This window comes from Oncorhynchus gorbuscha, linkage group LG20, assembly GCF_021184085.1.
Source record: "Oncorhynchus gorbuscha isolate QuinsamMale2020 ecotype Even-year linkage group LG20, OgorEven_v1.0, whole genome shotgun sequence".
Taxonomy (NCBI): Eukaryota; Metazoa; Chordata; class Actinopteri; order Salmoniformes; family Salmonidae; genus Oncorhynchus; species Oncorhynchus gorbuscha.
This window is the reverse complement of record NC_060192.1, coordinates 39,608,776-39,634,148: the sequence shown is the minus strand read 5'-3', so window position 1 is coordinate 39,634,148 and position 25,373 is coordinate 39,608,776. Positions and strand designations below refer to the sequence as shown.

The 25,373-nt window shown below is 45.4% G+C and overlaps 1 protein-coding gene across 1 annotated transcript in view; it reads right to left on the bottom strand.

The window, feature by feature from the left end:
- hunk (hormonally up-regulated Neu-associated kinase) overlaps positions 1–25,373 on the bottom strand; it is a 32,890-nt gene that overhangs the window by 5,172 nt on the left and 2,345 nt on the right. The window contains exons 2-9 of the mRNA XM_046317100.1: positions 19,742–19,884; positions 16,120–16,269; positions 15,531–15,584; positions 13,739–13,879; positions 7,167–7,294; positions 2,328–2,454; positions 1,564–1,732; positions 896–1,055 (exon numbers count right to left, since the gene is read on the bottom strand). Coding sequence (XP_046173056.1) covers positions 896–1,055; positions 1,564–1,732; positions 2,328–2,454; positions 7,167–7,294; positions 13,739–13,879; positions 15,531–15,584; positions 16,120–16,269; positions 19,742–19,884 — 1,072 coding nt within the window. The remainder of the gene's footprint in view (positions 1–895; positions 1,056–1,563; positions 1,733–2,327; positions 2,455–7,166; positions 7,295–13,738; positions 13,880–15,530; positions 15,585–16,119; positions 16,270–19,741; positions 19,885–25,373) is intronic.

The window sequence follows — 25,373 nt, the reverse complement described above, 5'->3', positions numbered from 1 at the left end:
CCGAGTGATACTAAGGACTAACTAAATGCTAACGAGCGCATTGCAAACATTTTGTACAGTTTCTGACCTAAACTGTACAAGTTAAAATGCTACTCACAGTTTGCTGCACGCACAAAACTAATATTAGCCAGCAAGGCTCTTGATCTAGGAGGGGATTCTCTACTGTTACCAAGCGAATTCTTGATTTTTAGAAGAAGCTAACCACTTAGCTAGATAGGCTAACTAGCAACTACGTTAGCACACCAAACATACAACTACAGGGTATTTAGCACATTTTAGATAGTTAACTTAATAGTTATAAGACATATCTAGCTGGCCAACATTTAGTTGTTAATTAGATCACCTGCCGCACGCTACACAACAGTGAATGACTCTCGAGGCTACGGTCTCTCGTCGTTGTGTGCTTGTAAACAAACACCAAACACATTTTTTTTATCAACTAACATATTTCCCAAGTTGACTACAGCTATTTACTTTTTTTAAAAGTAGATACAGATATTCAAATGTATATAAAAAAATATATTTTTAAAAACTTAAAAGAAATAGGTTCAACGGTGGCGACAGTATTGAAAAACAATCCCGTGGCTCCCCAAATATCCCAGTATACACAGTATATACGGTATAATGCCGAAACATAGAGACATCTGCCATTGTTGTTGAGAGTAATCAGCTCTCCAGATAACACAAAAGTGTGGAAGGATTTCTGTTGAGAGGACAGACATGGAATAGAGTGGTGTGTGTGTGTGTGTGTGTGTGTGTGTGTGTGTGTGTGTGTGTGTGTGTGTGTGTGTGTGTGTGTGTGTGTGTGTGTGTGTGTGTGTGTGTGTGTGTGTGTGTGTGTGTGTGTGTGTGTGTGTGTGTGTGTGTGTGTGTGTGTGTGTGTGTGTGCTCTCACCATTCCTGTGCTTCTTCTCCTTGCTCGGGCCCTTGCTGACGGCCAGGTAGACGGGAGTCTGTTTAGGAGGGATGGTGACCTTCTCTACGTGTTTCCTCCACTGGGTCTGGAAGTATTCATTCTTCTCTGTCTTCTTCTCCTTCTCCTGGTACACCTTCTCCTGGAGGACAGAGACGTTATTACAACGTTATTCCCAGAGATATTCAAGTATTCTATTCTTCTCCTGGAGGACAGAGACGTTATTACAACGTTATTCCCAGAGATATTCAAGTATTCTATTCTTCTCCTGGAGGACAGAGACGTTACCACTATAATGCAGTGTAATGTAGGGTGTCTATAATATATTGTACTCCAGGTGTTGCTTACCCTAACCTAGCCTGTACTCCAGGTGTTGTTTACCCTAACCTAGCCTGTACTCCAGGTGTTGTTTAACCTAGCCTGTACTCCAGGTGTTGTTTACCCTAGCCTGTACTCCAGGTGTTGTTTACCCTAGCCTGTACTCCAGGTGTTGTTTACCCTAGCCTGTACTCCAGGTGTTGTTTACCCTAGCCTGTACTCCAGGTGTTGTTTACCCTAGCCTGTACTCCAGGTGTTGTTTACCCTAGCCTGTACTCCAGGTGTTGTGTGCTAAAGTGTGTTATTCTAAAGTGTAGTGTTTCCTAACCTACCCTGTACTCCTTGGAGAGCCTCTTCATCTTGTTGTTGAGCAGGAAGTAGACAGCCAGGGTGTGACAGGCTCTGTTGGTGAGCACGGCACTCAGCACCTCGCTGTGTTTGTAGCCCATCCTCTCTGTCATATGCAGTAATACCATGTGGTTGATCTCCTCAATGTGGATCCTAGAGAGACAGAGAGAGACGTTAGCCATCAGACCTGTGTCTGTGTTGCCGTGTGTGTGTGTGTGTGGGTGTGTGTGTGGACCTGTTGAGGTAGGGTGCTCCAGTGTTAGCGATAGCCAGTTGACCTGTGTGTTTACCTGTTGAGGTAGGGTGCTCCAGTGTTAGCGTTAGCGTTAGCCAGTTGACCTGTGTGTGTACCTGTTGAGGTAGGGTGCTCCAGTGTTAGCGTTAGCCTGTTGACCTGTGTGTGTACCTGTTGAGGTAGGGTGCTCCAGTGTTAGCCTGTTGACCTGTGTGTGTACCTGTTGAGGTAGGGTGCTCCAGTGTTAGCGTTAGCATTAGCCTGTTGACCTGTGTGTGTACCTGTTGAGGTACGGTGCTCCAGTGTTAGCGTTAGCCTGTTGACCTGTGTGTGTACCTGTTGAGGTACGGTGCTCCAGTGTTAGCGTTAGCCTGTTGACCTGTGTGTGTACCTGTTGAGGTAGGGTGCTCCAGTGTTAGCGTTAGCGTTAGCCTGTTGACCTGTGTGTGTACCTGTTGAGGTAGGGTGCTCCAGTGTTAGCGTTAGCGTTAGCCTGTTGACCTGTGTGTTTACCTGTTGAGGTAGGGTGCTCCAGTGTTAGCGTTAGCCAGTTGTAGCCAGGAGTCAACCATGACCTGGTGGATGTTGGGTCTCTTAGCTGGATCTGGTTCTAACAGCTTCTTCAACAGACAGATGGCCGCTGTGGAGAGAGAGGAGGGGGAGAGAGAGAGAGAGAGAGAGAGAGAGAGAGAGAGAGAGAGAGAGAGAGAGAGAGAGAGAGAGAGAGAGAGAGAGAGAGAGAGAGATGGGGAGAGGAGGGCAGAGGGGGAGTGAGGGAGAGAGAGAGAGACAGACAGAGGGAGAGAGAGAGAAAGAGAGAGAAAGGGGGGGAGGAGAGGGAGAACTGGTTAAAATATTTACTATGATGTAAAATACTAACTAATCCAGACAGAGCGTATCAGGGTGGGGTCAATTCCAATCAATTCATAAAGTAAACCAAATTCAAAATTCCCATTCAAAATGAAAAGCATTGGGGACAATTGGAATTACAGTGTAACTTGCCCAAATAATTTTAAATGGAAGTGGACCCGGCCAAACCCAGTGTCTGTGTCAGTGTTCAGAATTCCATTGGCAACATTCTCAGTGAGGTTCAATGACACATATGTCTGTCTGACCCTTGTGCTTTTCTGTTGACTGTTGATTCATAGTTTCCTGTTAGTCCTAACTGTGTCTCAGCTGATGGATTCCTCACGGAAGTCCCTCTCAGACACAGGGCTATTTACAGAATAACAACTTTCTCTCTCTCTCTCTCTCTCTCTCTCTCTCTCTCTCTCTCTCTCTCTCTCTCTCTCTCTCTCTCTCTCTCTCTCTCTCTCTCTCTCTCTCTCTCTCTCTCTCTCTCTCTCTCTCTCTCTCTCTCTCTCTCTCTCTCTCTCTCTCTCTCTCTCTCTCTCTCTCTCTCTCTCTCTCTCTCTCTCTCTCTCTCTCTCTCTCCTTAGGAAACGAGGGAATAATGTCTGTCTGTCTGGAATCTTAGGGCCTCCTCTCCTCCCCTCCTCCCCCCCCTCTCCTCTCCTCTCCCCCCCTCCCCTCCCCCTCTCCACTCCCCTCCCCCTCTCCTGTCCTCTCCTCTCCACTCCCCTCCCCTCCTCCCTCCCCTCCCCCCCCCTCCCCCCCCTCTCCTCTCATCTCCTCCCCTCCCCCTCTCCTCTCCCCTCCTCTCCTCTCCTCACATAAGAAGATGAATGAGAAGACAGCTCTGTGTCACCAGCATGGATTAATAATTGCTTACATAACTCTGTCTCCTGACTCTGTCTAAACTCACACACTTTGCATCATCAAGAGGTGTGTGTGTGAGCGTGTGTGTGTGTGTGTGTGTGTGTGTGTGTGTGTGTGTGTGTGTGTGTGTGTGTGTGTGTGTGTGTGTGTGTGTGTGTGTGTGTGTGTGTGTGTGTGTGTGTGTGTGTGTGTGTGTGTGTGTGTGTGTGTGTGTGTGTTGACTGGAATCAGATGGGGTTGGTTGGTTTAGCAGCATCTCAAGTCTTCTCCCACTGGGCACAGAAATCATTTCAACGTCTAGATTTGATTTACATTTGGTTGAGTTTGGTCAACTAACCGTGGATTCAACGTGAAATCAACCACAAAAGGTAAAAAATAAAAATAAAATTTAAAAAACGACTTTTTGTAAATTCAAATTGTGGGATTGTTGTTCCCTTGCCAGGAACGAGGAAGAGCTAGAGGAAGGGAACCAGAGGGGGTGAAACGTTACAGTACCCTGTCACCCCCCCCCCTCCAAACCTCTAATTAAAATTGACACAACAGCCAATCGTATGAGTTATGAGTGACAGCAGGAGCTACAGAGAACCAGTTGGTCCTGCCAGATGCGCTTGGCTTGGCATTCCACTAGCACCTGAGATAGATCTTCACACACACACACACACACACACACACACACACACACACACACACACACACACACACACACACACACACACACACACACACACACACACACACACACACACACACACACACACACACACACACACACACACACACACCTCTATTATAAAAGAGAGTAATCAAGGCGTCAATGAATGTTGAGACACGCTACCATCCGTGTCACTGTGTGGATCGACCTGACCTCAGAGGAATGAGCTGTTAAATGTCAAGAGTAATGTTAGCGATGGCTTGAGGGTTTAGAAAACACTCCGTGATCTAATAAGGAGTTGTGATGAGGTCGTCCGAAAAGGTCCAGTACAAAGATGAGTTGTTAAAATGACAACGCGAGGTTGAAGAAGTATAACATGAACTACACACACGTAAAACAGGTCCTTGTGTGGGGGGGGGGGGGGGTCATTGATAATACACGGCATGTCGTTTCCATTCACCCGTCAATATGAGTACACTCTCTGGCCTAGCATGAATATATCACCCCCCCCACTCACACCCGTAGAGGAAGAAAGAGCAGCATGAGGAATCAGTCCATCTGTATGAGAGAAATGGTGGAAGGAAACACTGCCCTGTCATCCGTTTCACCTCAATCTGATTTGCCGTCCGCTTCCGGAGGAAATTCCAGACGCATTAATTAATTAATTAATGTATTTATTTTTCATCGATACGATTACCAGGACGTCAGGAACTGACTGGAATATTTACTGACCGAACAATTTAACACGCTAATATAATATTAAGATAAAATACAGAGGCTGTCCTTAACTTACATGAAACCCGGGGGGGGGGTGCTGCTAGTTACAGTCTAATTCACCCGACACCCCTCATAGCCTGGTTCCTCTCTAGGTTTCTTCCTGAGTTCCGGCCTTTCTAGGAAGTTTTTCCTAGCCGCCGTGCTTCTACACCTGCATTGCTTGCTGTTTTGGGGTTTTAGGCTGGGTTTCTGTACAGCACTTTGAGATATCAGCTGATGTAAGAAGGGCTTTATAAATACATTTGATTTGATCTGAGAGAGAGAGAGAATGAAAGAGAGAAGAGGAGGAAGCAGACTGTCTCTGTATCACCCTCTAGTTAACTCTATGTGACTATAGAACATGGTCTGATTGGATTTCATTACCTAACATGAATGTCTTGACTTTTAGACTCCTCTTCTAGTGTTACCTGTAGTCTATCTACATAGGTCATCTTTCCCCATAACCCCTCGGGTACATATCGTACCTGGACACACCTTCACACTGGGTACATATCGTACCTGGGTACATATCGTATCTCCACGCCATCACACTGGGTACATATCGTACCTGAACACACCTTCACACTGGGTACATATCGTACCTGAACACACCTTCACACTGGGTACATATCGTACCTGGACACACCTTCACACTGGGTACATATCATACCTCACCACACCTTCACACTGGGTACATATCGTACCTGGACACACCTTCACACTGGGTACATATCGTACCTGGACACACCTTCACACTGGGTACATATCGTACCTCATCACACCTTCACACTGGGTACATATCGTACCTGAACACACCTTCACACTGGGTACATATCGTACCTCACCACACCTTCACACTGGGTACATATCGTACCTCACCACACCTTCACACTGGGTACATATCGTACCTGAACACACCTTCACACTGGGTACATATCGTACCTGACACACCTTCACACTGGGTACATATCGTACCTGACCACACCTTCACACTGGGTACATATCGTACCTGGACACACCTTCACACTGGGTACATATCGTACCTGAACACACCTTCACACTGGGTACATATCGTACCTCCACACCTTCACACTGGGTACATATCGTACCTGACCACACCTTCACACTGGGTACATATCGTACCTGGACACACCTTCACACTGGGTACATATCGTACCTGGACACACCTTCACACTGGGTACATGCAGTTCTCTACCCTCACAAACATGTGTGCGTGTGCGTGACCACACCTTCACACTGGGTACATATGTACACCTTCACACTGGGTACATATCGTGTGACCACACCTTCACACTGGGTACATATGTGTGTGTACACACCTTCACACTGGGTACATATCGTACCTCCACACCTTCACACTGGGTACATGCAGTTCTCTACCCTCACAAACATGTGTGCGTGTGCGTGTGTGTGTGTGTGTATATACGTGTGTGTGTGTGTGTGTTTCTGTATGTGTGTGTATATACGTGTGTGTGTGTGTTTCTGTATGTGTGTGTATATACGTGTGTGTGTGTGTGTGTGTGTTTCTGTATGTGTGTGTATATACGTGTGTGTGTGTGTGTGTTTCTGTATGTGTGTGTTTCTGTATGTGTGTGTATATACGTGTGTGTGTGTGTGTGTGTGTGTGTGTGTGTGCGTGTGTGTGTGTTTCTGTATGTGTGTGTATATACGTGTGTGTGTGTGTGTTTCTGTATGTGTGTGTATATACGTGTGTGTGTGTGTGTGTGTGTGTATATACGTGTGTGTGTGTGTGTGTGTTTCTGTATGTGTGTGTATATACGTGTGTGTGTGTGTGTGTTTCTGTATGTGTGTGTATATACGTGTGTGTGTGTGTGTGTTTCTGTATGTGTGTGTATATACGTGTGTGTGTGTGTGTGTGTGTGTGTGTGTGTGTGTGTGTGTGTGTGTGTGTGTGTTTCTGTGTGTGTGTGTGTGTGTGTGTGTGTTTCTGTGTGTGTGTATATACGTGTGTGTGTGTGTGTGTTTCTGTATGTGTGTGTATATACGTGTGTGTGTGTGTGTGTGTGTGTGTGTGTGTGTGTGTGTGTGTGTGTGTGTGTGTGTGTGTGTGTGTGTGTGTGTGTGTGTGTGTGTGTGTGTGTGTGTGTGTGTGTGTGTGTGTGTGTGTGTGTGTGTGTGTGTGTGTGTATATACGTGTGTGTGTGTGTGTTTCTGTATGTGTGTGTATATCCGTGTGTGTGTACCTGTAGAGAGAGAGGGCGGTAGAGGGTTCATATCCTTGTCCACCATCTTCTGGTGCAGAGCTCTGAGACTGAAGGGCTCCACGGTGAAGGGAAGGCTGCCGGTCAGCATGGCGTACATGTTCACTCCTCTGTCAGGGAGACAAGGAGACAAGGTAAGGGGACAACACGCACAGGGACGTTACCCACCCCTGTACAACAGTCAACACTCCTCTGTCATGGAAACAGGGACGTTACCCAGCCCTGTACAACACTCCACTGTCATGGAAACAGGGACGTTACCCAGCCCTGTACAACACTCCACTGTCATGGAAACAGGGACGTTACCCAGCCCTGTACAACACTCCACTGTCATGGAAACAGGGACGTTACCCAGCCCTGTACAACACTCCACTGTCATGGAAACAGGGACGTTACCCAGCCCTGTACAACACTCACCACTCCACTGTCATGGAAACAGGGACGTTACCCAGCCCTGTACAACACTCACCACTCCACTGTCATGGAAACAGGGACGTTACCCACCCCTGTACAACACTCACCACTCCTCTGTCATGGAAACAGGTACGTTACACACCCCTGTACAACACTCACCACTCCACTGTCATGGAAACAGGGACGTTACCCACCCCTGTACAACACTCACCACTCCACTGTCATGGAAACAGGGACGTTACCCACCCCTGTACAACACTCACCACTCCACTGTCATGGAAACAGGGACGTTACCCACCCCTGTACAACACTCACCACTCCACTGTCATGGAAACAGGGACGTTACCCACCCCTGTACAACACTCACCACTCCACTGTCATGGAAACAGGGACGTTACCCACCCCTGTACAACACTCACCACTCCACTGTCATGGAAACAGGGACGTTACCCACCCCTGTACAACACTCACCACTCCACTGTCATGGAAACAGGGACGTTACCCACCCCTGTACAACATTCACCACTCCACTGTCATGGAAACAGGGACGTTACCCACCCCTGTACAACACTCACCACTCCACTGTCATGGAAACAGGGACGTTACACAGCCCTGTACAACACTCCACTGTCATGGAAACAGGGACGTTACCCAGCCCTGTACAACACTCCACTGTCATGGAAACAGGGACGTTACACAGCCCTGTACAACACTCCACTGTCATGGAAACAGGGACGTTACACAGCCCTGTACAACACTCCACTGTCATGGAAACAGGGACGTTACCCACCCCTGTACAACACTCCACTGTCATGGAAACAGGGACGTTACCCACCCCTGTACAACACTCCACTGTCATGGAAACAGGGACGTTACCCACCCCTGTACAACACTCCACTGTCATGGAAACAGGGACGTTACCCACCCCTGTACAACACTCCACTGTCATGGAAACAGGGACGTTACCCACCCCTGTACAACACTCCACTGTCATGGAAACAGGGACGTTACCCACGGTCTGTACAACACTCCACTGTCATGGAAACAGGGACGTTACCCACCCTGTACAACACTCCACTGTCATGGAAACAGGGACGTTACCCAGCCCTGTACAACACTCCACTGTCATGGAAACAGGGACGTTACCCAGCCCTGTACAACACTCCACTGTCATGGAAACAGGGACGTTACCCAGCCCTGTACAACACTCCACTGTCATGGAAACAGGGACGTTACCCAGCCCTGTACAACACTCCACTGTCATGGAAACAGGGACGTTACCCAGCCCTGTACAACAACACTCCACTGTCATGGAAACAGGGACGTTACCCAGCCCTGTACAACACTCACCACTCCACTGTCATGGAAACAGGGACGTTACCCAGCCCTGTACAACACTCACCACTCCACTGTCATGGAAACAGGGACGTTACCCAGCCCTGTACAACACTCACCACTCCACTGTCATGGAAACAGGGACGTTACCCAGCCCTGTACAACACTCACCACTCCACTGTCATGGAAACAGGGACGTTACCCACCCCTGTACAACACTCACCACTCCACTGTCATGGAAACAGGGACGTTACCCACCCCTGTACAACACTCACCACTCCACTGTCATGGAAACAGGGACGTTACCCAGCCCTGTACAACACTCACCACTCCACTGTCATGGAAACAGGGACGTTACCCACCCCTGTACAACACTCACCACTCCACTGTCATGGAAACAGGGACGTTACCCAGCCCTGTACAACACTCCACTGTCATGGAAACAGGGACGTTACCCACCCCTGTACAACACTCACCACTCCACTGTCATGGAAACAGGGACATTACCCACCCCTGTACAACACTCACCACTCCACTGTCATGGAAACAGGGACGTTACCCACCCCTGTACAACACTCACCACTCCACTGTCATGGAAACAGGGACGTTACCCACCCCTGTACAACACTCACCACTCCACTGTCATGGAAACAGGGACGTTACCCACCCCTGTACAACACTCACCACTCCACTGTCATGGAAACAGGGACATTACCCACCCCTGTACAACACTCACCACTCCACTGTCATGGAAACAGGGACGTTACCCAGCCCTGTACAACACTCACCACTCCACTGTCATGGAAACAGGGACGTTACACACCCCTGTACAACACTCACCACTCCACTGTCATGGAAACAGGGACGTTACACACCCCTGTACAACACTCACCACTCCACTGTCATGGAAACAGGGACGTTACCCACCCCTGTACAACACTCCACTGTCATGGAAACAGGGACACACGGTCTGCTAGACAATAATACCTGACTATTAATTATCATAGGCAACTTGTTGAGAAGTGATCTGGTAGTTTGTACAGAGGTCTTTACAGCAACATGTATGTTGTAAACTGTTGTGTATTCAACATGTATGTTGTAAACTGTTGTGTTTGAAACATATATGTTGTAAACTGTTGTGTTTGAAACATGTATGTTGTAAACTGTTGTGTTTGAAACATGTATGTTGTAAACTGTTGTGTTTGAAACATGTATGTTGTAAACTGTTGTGTATTCAACATGTATGTTGTAAACTGTTGTGTATTCAACATGTATGTTGTAAACTGTTGTGTATTCAACATGTATGTTGTAAACTGTTGTGTATTCAACATGTATGTTGTAAACTGTTGTGTATTCAAACATGTATGTTGTAAACTGTTGTGTTTGAAACATTCTGTTGTGTTTGAAACATGTATGTTGTAAACTGTTGTGTTTCAACATGTATGTTGTAAACTGTTGTGTATGCAACATGTATGTTGTAAACTGTGTAAACATGTCTGTTGTGTATTCAACATGTATGTTGTAAACTGTTGTGTATGAAAACATGTATGTTGTAAACTGTTGTGTTTCAAACATGTATGTTGTAAACTGTTGTGTTTGAAACATGTATGTTGTAAACTGTTGTGTATGCAACATGTATGTTGTAAACTGTTGTGTATTCAACATGTATGTTGTAAACTGTTGTGTATTCAACATGTATGTTGTAAACTGTTGTTGTTTGAAACATGTATGTTGTAAACTGTTGTGTTTGAAACATGTATGTTGTAAACTGTTGTGTATTCAACATGTATGTTGTAAACTGTTGTGTTTGAAACATGTATGTTGTAAACTGTTGTGTTTGAAACATGTATGTTGTAAACTGTTGTGTAAACTGTTGTAAACTGTTGTGTTTGCAACATGTATGTTGTAAACTGTTGTGTTTGAAACATGTATGTTGTAAACTGTTGTGTTTGAAACATGTATGTTGTAAACTGTTGTGTTTGAAACATGTATGTTGTAAACTGTTGTGTTTGAAACATGTATGTTGTAAACTGTTGTGTTTGAAACATGTATGTTGTAAACTGTTGTGTATGCAACATGTATGTTGTAAACTGTTGTGTATTCAACATGTATGTTGTAAACTGTTGTGTATTCAACATGTATGTTGTAAACTGTTGTGTATTCAACATGTATGTTGTAAACTGTTGTGTTTGAAACATGTATGTTGTAAACTGTTGTGTATTCAACATGTATGTTGTAAACTGTTGTGTATTCAACATGTATGTTGTAAACTGTTGTGTATTCAACATGTATGTTGTAAACTGTTGTGTATTCAACATGTATGTTGTAAACTGTTGTGTATTCAACATGTATGTTGTAAACTGTTGTGTTTGAAACATGTATGTTGTAAACTGTTGTGTTTGAAACATGTATGTTGTAAACTGTTGTGTATGCAACATGTATGTTGTAAACTGTTGTGTTTGAAACATGTATGTTGTAAACTGTTGTGTTTGAAACATGTATGTTGTAAACTGTTGTGTTTGAAACATGTATGTTGTAAACTGTTGTGTTTGAAACATGTATGTTGTAAACTGTTGTGTATTCAACATGTATGTTGTAAACTGTTGTGTATTCAACATGTATGTTGTAAACTGTTGTGTATTCAACATGTATGTTGTAAACTGTTGTGTATTCAACATGTATGTTGTAAACTGTTGTGTATGCAACATGTATGTTGTAAACTGTTGTGTTTGAAACATGTATGTTGTAAACTGTTGTGTATTCAACATGTATGTTGTAAACTGTTGTGTTTGAAACATGTATGTTGTAAACTGTTGTGTTTGAAACATGTATGTTGTAAACTGTTGTGTATGCAACATGTATGTTGTAAACTGTTGTGTTTGAAACATGTATGTTGTAAACTGTTGTGTTTGAAACATGTAAACTGTTGTTTGAAACTGTATGTTGTTTTGTGTTTGAAACATGTATGTTGTAAACTGTTGTGTTTGAAACATGTATGTTGTAAACTGTTGTGTTTGAAACATGTATGTTGTAAACTGTTGTGTTTGAAACATGTATGTTGTAAACTGTTGTGTTTGAAACATGTATGTTGTAAACTGTTGTGTTTGAAACATGTATGTTGTAAACTGTTGTGTTTGAAACATGTATGTTGTAAACTGTTGTGTTTGAAACATGTATGTAAACTGTTGTAAACATGTATGTTGTAAACTGTTGTGTTTGAAACATGTATGTTGTAAACTGTTGTGTTTGAAACATGTATGTTGTAAACTGTTGTGTATGCAACATGTATGTTGTAAACTGTTGTGTTTGAAACATGTATGTTGTAAACTGTTGTGTTTGAAACATGTATGTTGTAAACTGTTGTGTTTGAAACATGTATGTTGTAAACTGTTGTGTTTGAAACATGTATGTTGTAAACTGTTGTGTATTCAACATGTATGTTGTAAACTGTTGTGTATTCAACATGTATGTTGTAAACTGTTGTGTATTCAACATGTATGTTGTAAACTGTTGTGTATTCAACATGTATGTTGTAAACTGTTGTGTATTCAACATGTATGTTGTAAACTGTTGTGTATGCAACATGTATGTTGTAAACTGTTGTGTTTGAAACATGTATGTTGTAAACTGTTGTGTTTGAAACATGTATGTTGTAAACTGTTGTGTATTCAACATGTATGTTGTAAACTGTTGTGTATGCAACATGTATGTTGTAAACTGTTGTGTTTGAAACATGTATGTTGTAAACTGTTGTGTTTGAAACATGTATGTTGTAAACTGTTGTGTATGCAACATGTATGTTGTAAACTGTTGTGTTTGAAACATGTATGTTGTAAACTGTTGTGTATTCAACATGTATGTTGTAAACTGTTGTGTATTCAACATGTATGTTGTAAACTGTTGTGTTTGAAACATGTATGTTGTAAACTGTTGTGTATGCAACATGTATGTTGTAAACTGTTGTGTTTGAAACATGTATGTTGTAAACTGTTGTGTTTGAAACATGTATGTTGTAAACTGTTGTGTATTCAACATGTATGTTGTAAACTGTTGTGTATTCAACATGTATGTTGTAAACTGTTGTGTATTCAACATGTATGTTGTAAACTGTTGTGTTTGAAACATGTATGTTGTAAACTGTTGTGTTTGAAACATGTATGTTGTAAACTGTTGTGTTTGAAACATGTATGTTGTAAACTGTTGTGTTTGAAACATGTATGTTGTAAACTGTTGTGTTTGAAACATGTATGTTGTAAACTGTTGTGTTTGAAACATGTATGTTGTAAACTGTTGTGTATTCAACATGTATGTTGTAAACTGTTGTGTATTCAACATGTATGTTGTAAACTGTTGTGTATGCAACATGTATGTTGTAAACTGTTGTGTATGAAACATGTATGTTGCAAACTGTTGTCACGCCCTGACCTTAGAGAGCCGTTTTATGTCTCTATTTGGTAAGGTCAGGGTGTGACTTGGAGTGGGCGTTCTATGTTGTCTACTTCGTTGTATTTGGCCGAGTGTGGTTCCCAATCAGAGGCAGCTGTTTATCGTTGTCTCTGATTGGGGATCATACTTAGGCAGCCCCTTTTCCCACTTTCTGTTGTGGGATCTTGTCTTTGTTTGTTGCATGGGTTGCACTCCTAAGCTTTTCGTTCGTTGAGATTGTTTTTTTGTTTTTTTTTGGTGAACATTTAATATATTAAAGAAAATGTACGCCTACCACTCTGCACCTTGGTCTCATTCGAACAAAGGACGTAACAACTGTTGTGTATGAAACCTTTTGGTTTTGTGATATGTGTACTCACATGGACCAGACATCCACCTTGGGGCCGTACTTCTTGCGGGACAGTAGTTCTGGAGCAGCGTAGGCTGGACTCCCACACTGCGTACTGAATGGATCTGAGTAACCCAGGATACCTGCACAGTTACTGAGACCAAAATCTACAGGAGAGGAAGGGACAGAAGGAGGGAGGGAGGGAGGGAGGGAGGGAGGGAAGAGGGGGATGGAGGGGGAGGAGAGGAGAGAGGGAGGGGGGTGGAGGGGGAGGAGAGGAGAGAGGGAGGGGGAGAGGGGATGGAGGGGGAGAGAGGGAGGGAAGAGAGGGGATGGAGGGGGAGGAGAGGAGAGAGGGAGGGGGAGAAGAGGAGAGAGGGAGGGGGAGAAGGAGGGAAGAGAGGGGATGGAGGGGGAGGAGAGGAGAGAGGGGAGAGAGGGGATGGAAGGGGAGGAGAGGAGGGGGATGGAGGGGAGGACAGGAGAGAGGGGAGAGAGGGATGGAGGGGGAGGAGAGGAGAGAGGGGAGAGAGGGGATGGAGGGGGAGGAGAGGAGAGAGGGGATCGAGGAACAAAAGAGAGGGAGGGGGAGAGAGGGGGGAAGAGAGGGAGGGAGGGGGGAGGAGAGAGGGGATTGAGGAATGAGCGAGAGAGGGAGGGAAGAGAGGGGAGGGGGAGGAAAGAGAGGGAGGAGAGAGAGGGGAAGGAGAGAGGGGGAGAGGGAGGAAAGAGAGAGGGAGGGGGGAGGAAAGAGAGGGAGGAGAGAGAGGGGAAGGAGAGAGGGGGAGAGGGAGGAAAGAGAGAGGGAGGGGGGAGGAAAGAGAGAGGGAGGGAAGAGAGAGAGACAGACACAGAGTGAGGTGGATGTGTGTGTTTTTACAACACTACCTGATTCAACAGTCCAATTCAAATCAAGAGGTTTTATTGTCATGGGAAACATATGTTAACATTGCCAAAGCAAGTGAAGTAGATAATAAATATAAGTGAAATAAACAATAGAAAAAGAAACACTAAACATTACACTCACAAAAATTCCCAAAGAATAAAGACATTTCCAATGTCATATTTTGTCTTTATACAGTGTTGTAATGATGTGCAAATGGTACAAAATGGAAAATAAATAAACATAAATATGGGTTGTATTTACAACAGTCTGCCTACCAGTCAGTTTTATAGTCTAATAAAGAATGACTTCCCTGAAACACCCTGCTACTCTGTTACCCTGAAACACCCTGCTACTCTGTTCTCCTGAAACACCCTGCTACTCTGTTCTCCTGAAACACCCAGCTACTCTGTTCTCCTGAAACACCCTGCTACTCTGTTCTCCTGAAACACCCTGCTACTCTGTTCTCCTGAAACACCCTGCCACTCTGTTCTCCTGAAACATCCTGAAACACCCTGCCACTCTGTTCTCCTGAAACACCCTGCTACCCTGTTCTCCTGAAACACCCTGCTACCCTGTTCTCCTGAAACACCCTGCTACCCTGTTCTCCTGAAACATCCTGAAACACCCTGCCACTCTGTTCTTCTGAAACACCCTGCTACCCTGTTCTCCTGAAACACCCTGCTACCCTGTTCTCCTGAAACACCCTGCTACCCTGCTACTCAGCTCTGTTCTCCTCCTAGCTACTGTTGACTCTTTTTGGTTAGTTAAATCTTTATCTCTTTCTGATGTGGGAATTTACCTTTTGCAGCTGACGTTCTTTTAGATTAGAAAATACACTGTTCACCTGAAACACCCTGCTACTCTGTTCTCCTGAAACACCCTGCTACACACTGTTCTCCTGAAACATCCTGAAACACACCACACACAACGGTGTTACACTCTGTTGATGCTGTCCTGTTCATCCAATAGTAGGTTCTCAATCTTCAGATCCCTGTGAGACACGGAGAGGTCCAGAACATTAGAGGTTAAAGGAGCTTATCACAGCGTGCTGAAGATCTCTGTTCTCCTGTGTGTGTGTGCTACCCTGTTCTCCTGTGTGCCACTCTGTTCTCCTGAGGTGTGTAGGTGTGTTCTCCTGTGTCCTGAAACACCCCTGTGTGTGTGTGTCACCCTGTGTGTGTGTTCTGTGTGTGTGTGTGTGGTGTGTAGGTGTGTCTGTGTAGGTGTGTAGGTCTGTGTGTCCTGTGTGTAGGTGTGTAGGTGTGTAGGTGTGTAGGTGTGTAGGTGTGTAGGTGTGTAGGTGTTCTGTGTGTGTGTGTGTGTGTGTGTGTGTGTGTGTGGTCCTGTGTGTGTGTGTGTGTGTGTTGTGTGTGTGTGTGTGTGTGTAGGTGTGTAGGTGTGTAGGTGTGTAGGTGTGTAGGTGTGTGTGTAGGTGTGTGTGTAGGTGTGTGTGTAGGTGTGTGTGTAGGTGTGCGTGTAGGTGTGCGTGTGCGTGTGCGTGTGCGTGTGCGTGTGTGTGTGTGTACCTGTGCACCACTCCAGCTCTGTGCAGATGTTCCACAGCCATCACCAGCTGCCGAACGTATTTCTGAGTCTCTCTCTCGTCCAGCTTCTTCTTATCGTAGATCCGGTTCATGATGTTTCCTCCAGGACACAACTCCATCACCAGGTAGTAACTGATGATAACAGAACACAACTCCATCACCAGGTAGTAACTGATGATAACAGAACACAACTCCATCACCAGGTAGTAACTGATAACAGAACACAACTCCATCACCAGGTAGTCTTCAGTATGTCCAGTAGTCTATAGTATAGTATAGTATAGTATAGTATAGTATAGTATAGTATAGTCTGTGGTATAGTATAGTATAGTACCTGTTCTCAGTCTCCAGTATGTCCAGTAGTCTATAGTATAGTATAGTATAGTATAGTATATGGTATAGTATAGTATAGTATAGTATATGGTATAGTATAGTATAGTATAGTATAGTCTGCGGTATAGTATATTATAGTACCTGTTCTCAGTCTCCAGTATGTCCAGTAGCCTATAGTATAGTATAGTATAGTATAGTCTGTGGTATAGTATAGTATAGTACCTGTTCTCAGTATCCAGTATGTCCAGTAGTCTATAGTATAGTATAGTATATGGTATAGTATAGTATAGTATATGGTATAGTATAGTATAGTCTGCGGTATAGTATAGTATAGTACCTGTTCTCAGTCTCCAGTATGTCCAGTAGTCTATAGTATAGTATAGTATAGTATAGTATAGTATAGTATAGTATAGTATAGTACCTGTTCTCAGTCTCCAGTATGTCCAGTAGTCTATAGTATAGTATAGTATATGGTATAGTATAGTATAGTATGGTATAGTCTGTGGTATAGTATAGTATAGTACCTGTTCTCAGTTTCCAGTATGTCCAGTAGTCTATAGTATAGTATAGTGTATAGTATAGTATAGTATATGGTATAGTATAGTATAGTATAGTCTGCGGTATAGTATAGTATAGTACCTGTTCTCAGTCTCCAGTATGTCCAGTAGTCTATAGTATAGTATAGTATATGGTATAGTATAGTATATGGTATAGTATAGTATAGTATAGTCTGCGGTATAGTATAGTACCTGTTCTCAGTCTCCAGTATGTCCAGTAGTCTATAGTATAGTATAGTATAGTATAGTATAGTATAGTATAGTATAGTCTGCGGTATAGTATAGTATAGTACCTGTTCTCAGTCTCCAGTATGTCCAGGAGTCTATAGTATAGTATAGTATAGTATAGTATAGTATAGTATAGTATAGTATAGTATAGTCTGCGGTATAGTATAGTATAGTACCTGTTCTCAGTCTCCAGTATGTCCAGTAGTCTATAGTATAGTATAGTATAGTATAGTATAGTATAGTACCTGTTCTCAGTCTCCAGTATGTCCAGTAGTCTATAGTATAGTATAGTATAGTATAGTATAGTATAGTATAGTACCTGTTCTCAGTCTCCAGTATGTCCAGTAGTCTATAGTATAGTATAGTATAGTATAGTATAGTATAGTATAGTGTAGTATAGTATAGTACCTGTTCTCAGTCTCCAGTATGTCCAGTAGTCTATAGTATAGTATAGTATAGTACAGTATAGTATAGTACCTGTTCTCAGTCTCCAGTATGTCCAGTAGTCTATAGTATAGTATAGTATAGTATAGTATAGTATAGTATAGTACCTGTTCTCAGTCTCCAGTATGTCCAGTAGTCTATAGTATAGTATAGTATAGTATAGTATAGTATAGTCTGCGGTATAGTATAGTATAGTATAGTATAGTATAGTATAGTATAGTACCTGTTCTCAGTCTCCAGTATGTCCAGTAGTCTATAGTATAGTATAGTATAGTATATGGTATAGTATAGTATAGTATAGTACCTGTTCTCAGTCTCCAGTATGTCCAGTAGTCTATAGTATAGTATATGGTATAGTATAGTATAGTACCTGTTCTCAGTCTCCAGTATGTCCAGTAGTCTATAGTATAGTATAGTATATGGTATAGTATAGTATAGTATAGTACCTGTTCTCAGTCTCCAGTATGTCCAGTAGTCTATAGTATAGTATAGTATATGGTATAGTATAGCATAGTATATGGTATAGTATAGTATAGTACCTGTTCTCAGTCTCCAGTATGTCCAGTAGTCTATAGTATAGTATAGTATAGTATAGTATAGTATAGTATAGTATAGTATAGTATAGTACCTGTTCTCAGTCTCCAGTATGTCCAGTATAGTACCTGTTCTCAGTCTCCAGTATGTCCAGCAGTCTATAGTATAGTATAGTCTGCAGTATAGTATAGTATTGTACCTGTTCTCAGTCTCCAGTATGTCCAGTAGTCTATAGTATAGTATAGTATAGTATAGTATAGTATAGTATAGTATATGGTATAGTATAGTATAGTATAGTACCTGTTCTCAGTCTCCAGTATGTCCAGTAGTCTATAGTATAGTATAGTATATGGTATAGTATAGTATAGTACCTGTTCTCAGTCTCCAGTATGTCCAGTAGTCTATAGTATAGTATAGTATAGTATATGGTATAGTATAGGCTCTGTTCTTGGCCCTCTCCTATTCTCGCTATACACCAAGTCACTTGGCTCTGTCATAACCTCACATGGTCTCTCTTATCATTGCTATGCAGACGACACACAATTAATCTTCTCCTTTCCCCCTTCTGATGACCAGGTGGCGAATCGCATCTCTGCATTTCTGGCAGACATATCAGTGTGGATGACGGATCACCACCTCAAGTGAACCTAGACGGAGCTGCTCTTCCTCCCGGGGAAGGACTGCCCGTTCCATGATCTCGCCATCACGTTGACAACTCCATTGTATAGTCCTAGAGCGCCAAGAACCTATAGTATCCTGGATAGTACCTGTTCTCAGTCTCATCAGTATGTCCCGTTCCTGTAGTTCATGCTCTACAACATCCGTATAGTATACCCTGCCTCACACAGTAAGTAGTAATCCAGGCACTTGTCATCTCCCGTCTGGATTACTGCAACTCGCTGTTGGCTGGGCTCCCTGCCTGTGCCATTAAACCCCTTCAACTCATCCAGAACGCCCTGGTGTTCAACCTTCCCAAGTTCTCTCAGTCACCCCGCTCCTCCGTTCTCTCCACTGGTTCCAGTTGAAGTCGCATCCGCTACAAGACCATGGTGCTTGCCTATAGGGGAACGGCACCTCAGTAGGCTCTGTCAGGCCCTACACCCAAACAAGGGCACTGCGTTCATCCACCTATAGTATAGTCCCTACCACTGAGGAAGTACAGCTCCCGCTCAGCTCCAGTCAAAACTGTCCAGTAGCCCCCAATGGTGGAACAAACTCCCTACGACGCCAGGACAGCGGAGTCAATCACCACCTTCCGGAGACACCTGAAACCCCACCTCTTTAAGGAATACCTAGGATAGGATAAGTAATCCCTCTCACCCACCCCCAAGTTTTAGATGCACTATTGTTAAGTGACTGTCCCACTGGATGTCATAGTGAATGCACCAATTTGTATAGTCTCTGGATAAGAGCGTCTGCTAAATGACTTAAATGTAATGTAAATGTAGTATAGTATAGTATAGTATAGTATAGTATAGTATAGTATAGTCTGTGGTATAGTATAGTACCTGTTCTCAGTCTCCAGTATGTCCAGCAGCTGGGTGATGTTGGGGTGTCTGATCATCTGTTGGATATGACCCTCTCTACGGAGGTTCTTAGTCACATACGAGTCCTTCTTCGCCTTCCTCTTATCTATCACCTTTACTGCAACCTGGGAGAGAGGGAGGGAAGGAAGGAGGGAAGGAGGGAAGGAGGGAGAAAGGGAGGGAGGGGATGAAGGAGGGAGGGCGGGAAGGAGGGAAGGAGGGAGGGAAGGAGGAAGGAAGGAAGGAGGGAGGGAAGGAAGGAGAGAGAGGAGAGGAGAGAGAGAGAGAGAGAGAGAGAGAGAGAGAGAGAGAGAGAGAGAGAGAGAGAGAGAGAGAGAGAGAGAGAGAGAGAGAGAGAGAGAGAGAGAGAGAGAGAGAGGAGGGAGGAAGGAGGGAGGGAAGGAAGGAAGGAAGGAAGGAGAGAGGGAAGGAAGGAGAGAGGGAAGGAGAGAGAGAGAGGGAGGGAAGGAGGAGGGAGGGAAGGAGAGAGGGAGGGAAGGAGAGAGGGAGGGAAGGAGAGAGGGAGGGAAGTAGAGAGGGAAGGAAGTAGAGAGGGAAGGAGAGAGGGAGGGGAGAGAGGGAGGGAAGGAAGGAGAGAGGGAGGGAGAGAGGGAGGGAAGGAAGGAGGGAGGGAAGGAGAGAGGGAAGTAGAGAGGGAAGGAGAGAGGGAAGGATAGAGGGAAGGAGAGAAGGAAGGAGAGAGGGAAGGAGAGAGGGAGGGAGGGAGGGAGGGAAGGAGGGAAGGAAGGAGAGAGGGAGGGAGGGAGGGAAGGAAGGAGGGATAGAGAGAAAAATAGGAAGATAAGTCTCTTGACCTAGACTATAGACATAGGGCAGCCTGACCACTGAGATATCATTCTAAATGTTACCCATAGAGAATGGACCAGGAGGCTGTTGTAAATGTGAAACAGGCACGGAACGAAGAGGTGGATGGGACAGAGAGAGTGTGTGTGTGTGTGTGTGTGTGTGTGTGTGTGTGTGTGTGTGTGTGTGTGTGTGTGTGTGTGTGTGTGTGTGTGTGTGTGTGTGTGTGTGTGTGTGTGTGTGTGTGTGTGTGTGTGTGTGTGTGTGTGTGTGTGTGTGTGTGTGTTCAGCATGAGAGGTTTCTAGTATATATGTGGTGAATGGGGGACATTAACTAACCATTTGGCCTCCCACTGATAGAGGAGGGTTAGGGTTTGCTTCACACTCAGTTTATAACCCTCTACCTCCCACTGGCTCACAGACTCTCTCCCACTGTCTCCACCCACTACCTCCCACAACATCCCTCTACCTCCCACTGTCTCCATCCCACTACACTGTCTCCACCCACACCTCCCACTGTCTCCATCCCACACACCTCCCACTGTCTCCATCCCACACACACATCCCACACACTGTCTCCATCCCTCTACCTCCCACTGAAAGAGATAGGAGCGGGTGGACGTTAGGGCCTCTTCCATGTCCCAGATTTAACGGTCTGTCTGTCTGCCTGTCTGTCTGGTTAATCTTAAAATACCCTCTAAGATACTTCACATAATGGCTAATCTTCTTCAAACAATTAAACACAGCTCACTCTCCAATTCTTGTGAACACAAATAAGCCTCCCACCACCTCCCACTGTCTCCATCCCACCACCTCCCACTGTCTCCATCCCACCACCTCCCACTGTCTCCATTCCACTACCTTCCCACTGTCTCCATTCCACTACCTCCCACTACCTCCAAGCCCACTACCTTCCACTACCTCCCACTATCTCCATCCCACAACCTCCCACTATATCCATCCCACAACCACCCACTGTCTCCATCCCATATACTGGGGGATTGGAGAAGGAGAGGGGGGTATACTGGGGGATTGGAGAAGGAGAGGGGGTATACTGGGGGATTGGAGAAGGAGAGGGGGTATACTGGGGGATTGGAGAAGGAGAGGGGGTATCCCACTGGGGGATTGGAGAAGGAGAGGGGGTATACTGGGGGAGGGGAGAAGGAGAGGGGGGTATACTGGGGGATTGGAGAAGGAGAGGGGGTATACTGGGGGATTGGAGAAGGAGAGAGGGGGTATACTGGGGGAGGGGAAACGGAGAGGGGGTATACTGGGGGAGGGGAGACGGAGAAGGGGGGGTATACTGGGGGATTGGAGAAGGAGAGGGGGGTATACTGGGGAGGGGAGAAGGAGAGGGGGGTATACTGGGGGAGGGGAGAAGGAGAGAGGAGGGGGGTATACTGGGGGAGGGGAGACGGAGTTAGGGGAGGGGGGATACAGGGGGATTGGAGAGAGGAGAGGGGGGTATACTGGGGGAGGGAGACGGAGAAGGGGGTATACTGGGGTGGGGGAGGGGAGAAGGCGAGTTAGGGGGAGAGGAGGGGAGATGAGGTGAGTTAGGAGGAGAGGAGGGGAGATGAGGTGAGTTAGGGGGAGAGGAGGAGAGGAGGGGGAGAGGAGGGAGAGGGTGAGTTAGGGGAGAGGAGGGGAGACGAGGTGAGTTAGGGGGAGAGGAGGGGAGACGAGGTGAGTTAGGAGGAGAGGAGGGGAGACGAGGTGAGTTAGGGGGAGAGGAGGGGAGACGAGGTGAGTTAGGAGTTGAGGAGGGGAGACGAGGCGAGTTAGGAGGAGAGGAGGGGAGACGAGGTGAGTTAGGAGGAGAGGAGGGGAGACGAGGCGAGTTAGGAGGAGAGGAGGGGAGACGAGGCGAGTTAGGAGGAGGGGCTTCTCAGCCCAGGGGCCATCTGAACAACTGTTGTTTACCTTCTCTCAGACAGGCACAGGGGGAAGGGGCGGGGGGTGGAAGAGGGGGGAATGAGGTCATACGAGGAAAGTGGGTTACATACATTCAAAACAGATTCATCATACACAGCATGTGTTATCTCCCTGACCTCCCCCTCTTCCTCTTTCCTTTGTAATAATATGATCCCCCACACATTTCTCTGCACCCCAGAATTTCTCTGCACCCCAGACCCCAAATTACTCCCCCCCCCCACCATATAAGGTCGTCGTTTCCAGTGATGCCTCCATCCTCTCCCGTCCTTTAGCTTTCCAATTCGGTATCAACCTCCTCTGCTCTGTCTCTCACGGCCGTGCACGTCCTATCACAAAGCACCACTCCTTCCTTACTACTGCCGCTGATGTAATACCCCCCCCCCCCCCCACGCCTCCCGTAGTAGATGACCCAGAGAGCAGCACTGCACCCCTCCTCTCTCCCGACTGTGATTGCCAAGTGTTTGCATCATCCATACAAAGAGAACAAGGGAAGGAGAAAAGAGTCTGTCTGTCTGTCTGTCTCTCTGTCTGTCTCTCTGTCTGTCTCTCTGTCTGTCTCTCTGTCTCTCTGTCTGTCTCTCTGTCTGTCTCTCTGTCTGTCTCTCTGTCTCTCTGTCTCTCTGTCTCTCTGTCTCTCTGTGCATCTGTCTCTCTGTCTCTCTCTCTCTCTCTCTCTCTCTCACTATACACACACACACATAAAAGGGGAGAGGCGGGTCTATTTCTTTAATATTCTAAATAGGAATTTCAGGTCACACACACATAGTGAGAAACACACACACATAGACACACATAGTGAGAAACACACACACACACACAGTGAGAAACACACACACATACATTGTGAAAAAAAACACACACATATGCATAGTGAGAAAAAAAAACACACACACATACATTGTGAAAAAAACACACACATATACACACACACACATACATACAGACACGCGCGCACACACAGTGAGGAAAAGGGGTATGTGTTTTTGTAATATGCTAATGCTTTTGGCTGCACCACAGAGAGCCCAGAGAGACAAAGGCAACCAGTGGCCAATGGTAGCCCATATCACAGCCGTGCGCTGACGACGAAACACACACACACACACACACTATCAAAGACATCATTTCATATGTAAGGACCCGCGCCACTTTCTCATGGGCTGGTCTATTCATTAGGACAGTCTGTTTCAGAGGAGGAGATCTCTCTAGAGAGCACAGCTCAACACAAAACACAGCACAGCTCAACACAAAACACAGCACAGCTCAACACAAAACACAGCTCAACACAACACAGCTCAGCACAACACAGCTCAGCACAACACAGCTCAACACAGCACAGTACAGCTCAACACAGCACAGTACAGCTCAACACAACACAGCACAGCACAGTACAGCTCAACACAGCACAGTACAGCTCAACACAACACAGCACAGCTCAACACAACACAGCTCAACACAGCACAGTACAGCTCAACACAACACAGCACAGTACAGTACAGCTCAACACAGCTCAACACAGCACAGTACAGCTCAACACAACACAGCACAGCTCAACACAACACAGCTCAACACAACACAGCACAGCACAGTACAGCTCAACACAACACAGCACAGCTCAACACAACACAGCACAGCTCAATACAACACAGCTCAACACAGCACAGCACAGCTCAACACAACACAGCACAGCTCAACACAGCACAGCACAGTACAGCTCAACACAACACAGCACAGCTCAACACAACACAGCTCAGCACAGCACAGCTCAACACAACACAGCACAGCTCAACACAACACAGCACAGCTCAACACAACACAGCTCAACACAACACAGCACAGCTCAACACAACACAGCTCAACACAGCACAGCTCAACACAGCACAGCTCAACACAACACAGCACAGCTCAGCACAGCACAGCACAGCACAGCACAGCACAGCACAGTACAGCTCAACACAACACAGCACAGCTCAACACAGCACAGCTCAACACAACACAGCACAGCTCAGCACAGCGCAGCTCAGCACAGCACAACACAGCACAGTACAGCTCAACACAGCACAGCTCAGCACAGCACAGCTCAGCACAGCACAGCACAACACAGCACAGTACAGCTCAACACAGCACAGCACAGCACAGCACAGCTCAACACAACACAGCACAGCTCAGCACAGCACAGCTCAGCACACTACAGCCACTACCCACCACATGGTACAGAACAGGCACTACAGTAAATATTGATAATATTCAAGCTGTGTTTTGGGCAGGAGAGTGTGTGTGTGTACACTCCCACTGTGCTGATTAACATCCCTGCTATAGGAGACCATTCATAATGAATGTGTCCTTATTACAATAGGGTTGCATGTGTACATCATACCTCAGTGTCATTATGAGTTGTGAAATAAGGTTTGTTACAGGTTTTGGTTTTTCCATTGATGTTTTGAGGTTACACATACAGCTCGTTAGCACATATAGCTCGTTGGCACATATAGCTCGTTAGCACATATAGCTCGTTGGCACATATAGCTCGTTGGCACGTATAGCTCGTTGGCACATATAGCTCGTTGGCACATATAGCTCATTAGCACATATAGCTCATTAGCACATATAGCTCGTTAGCACATATAGCTCGTTGGCACATATAGCTCGTTGGCACATATAGCTCGGCACATATAGCTTGTTAGCATATAGCTCATTGGCACATATAGCTCATTACATATAGCACATATAGCTCGTTGGCACATATAGCTCGTTGGCACATATAGCTCGTTAGCTATAGCTCGTTAGCACATATAGCTCGTTATAGCTCACACATATAGCTCGTTAGCACATATAGCTCGTTGGCACATATAGCTCATTAGCACATATAGCTCGTTGG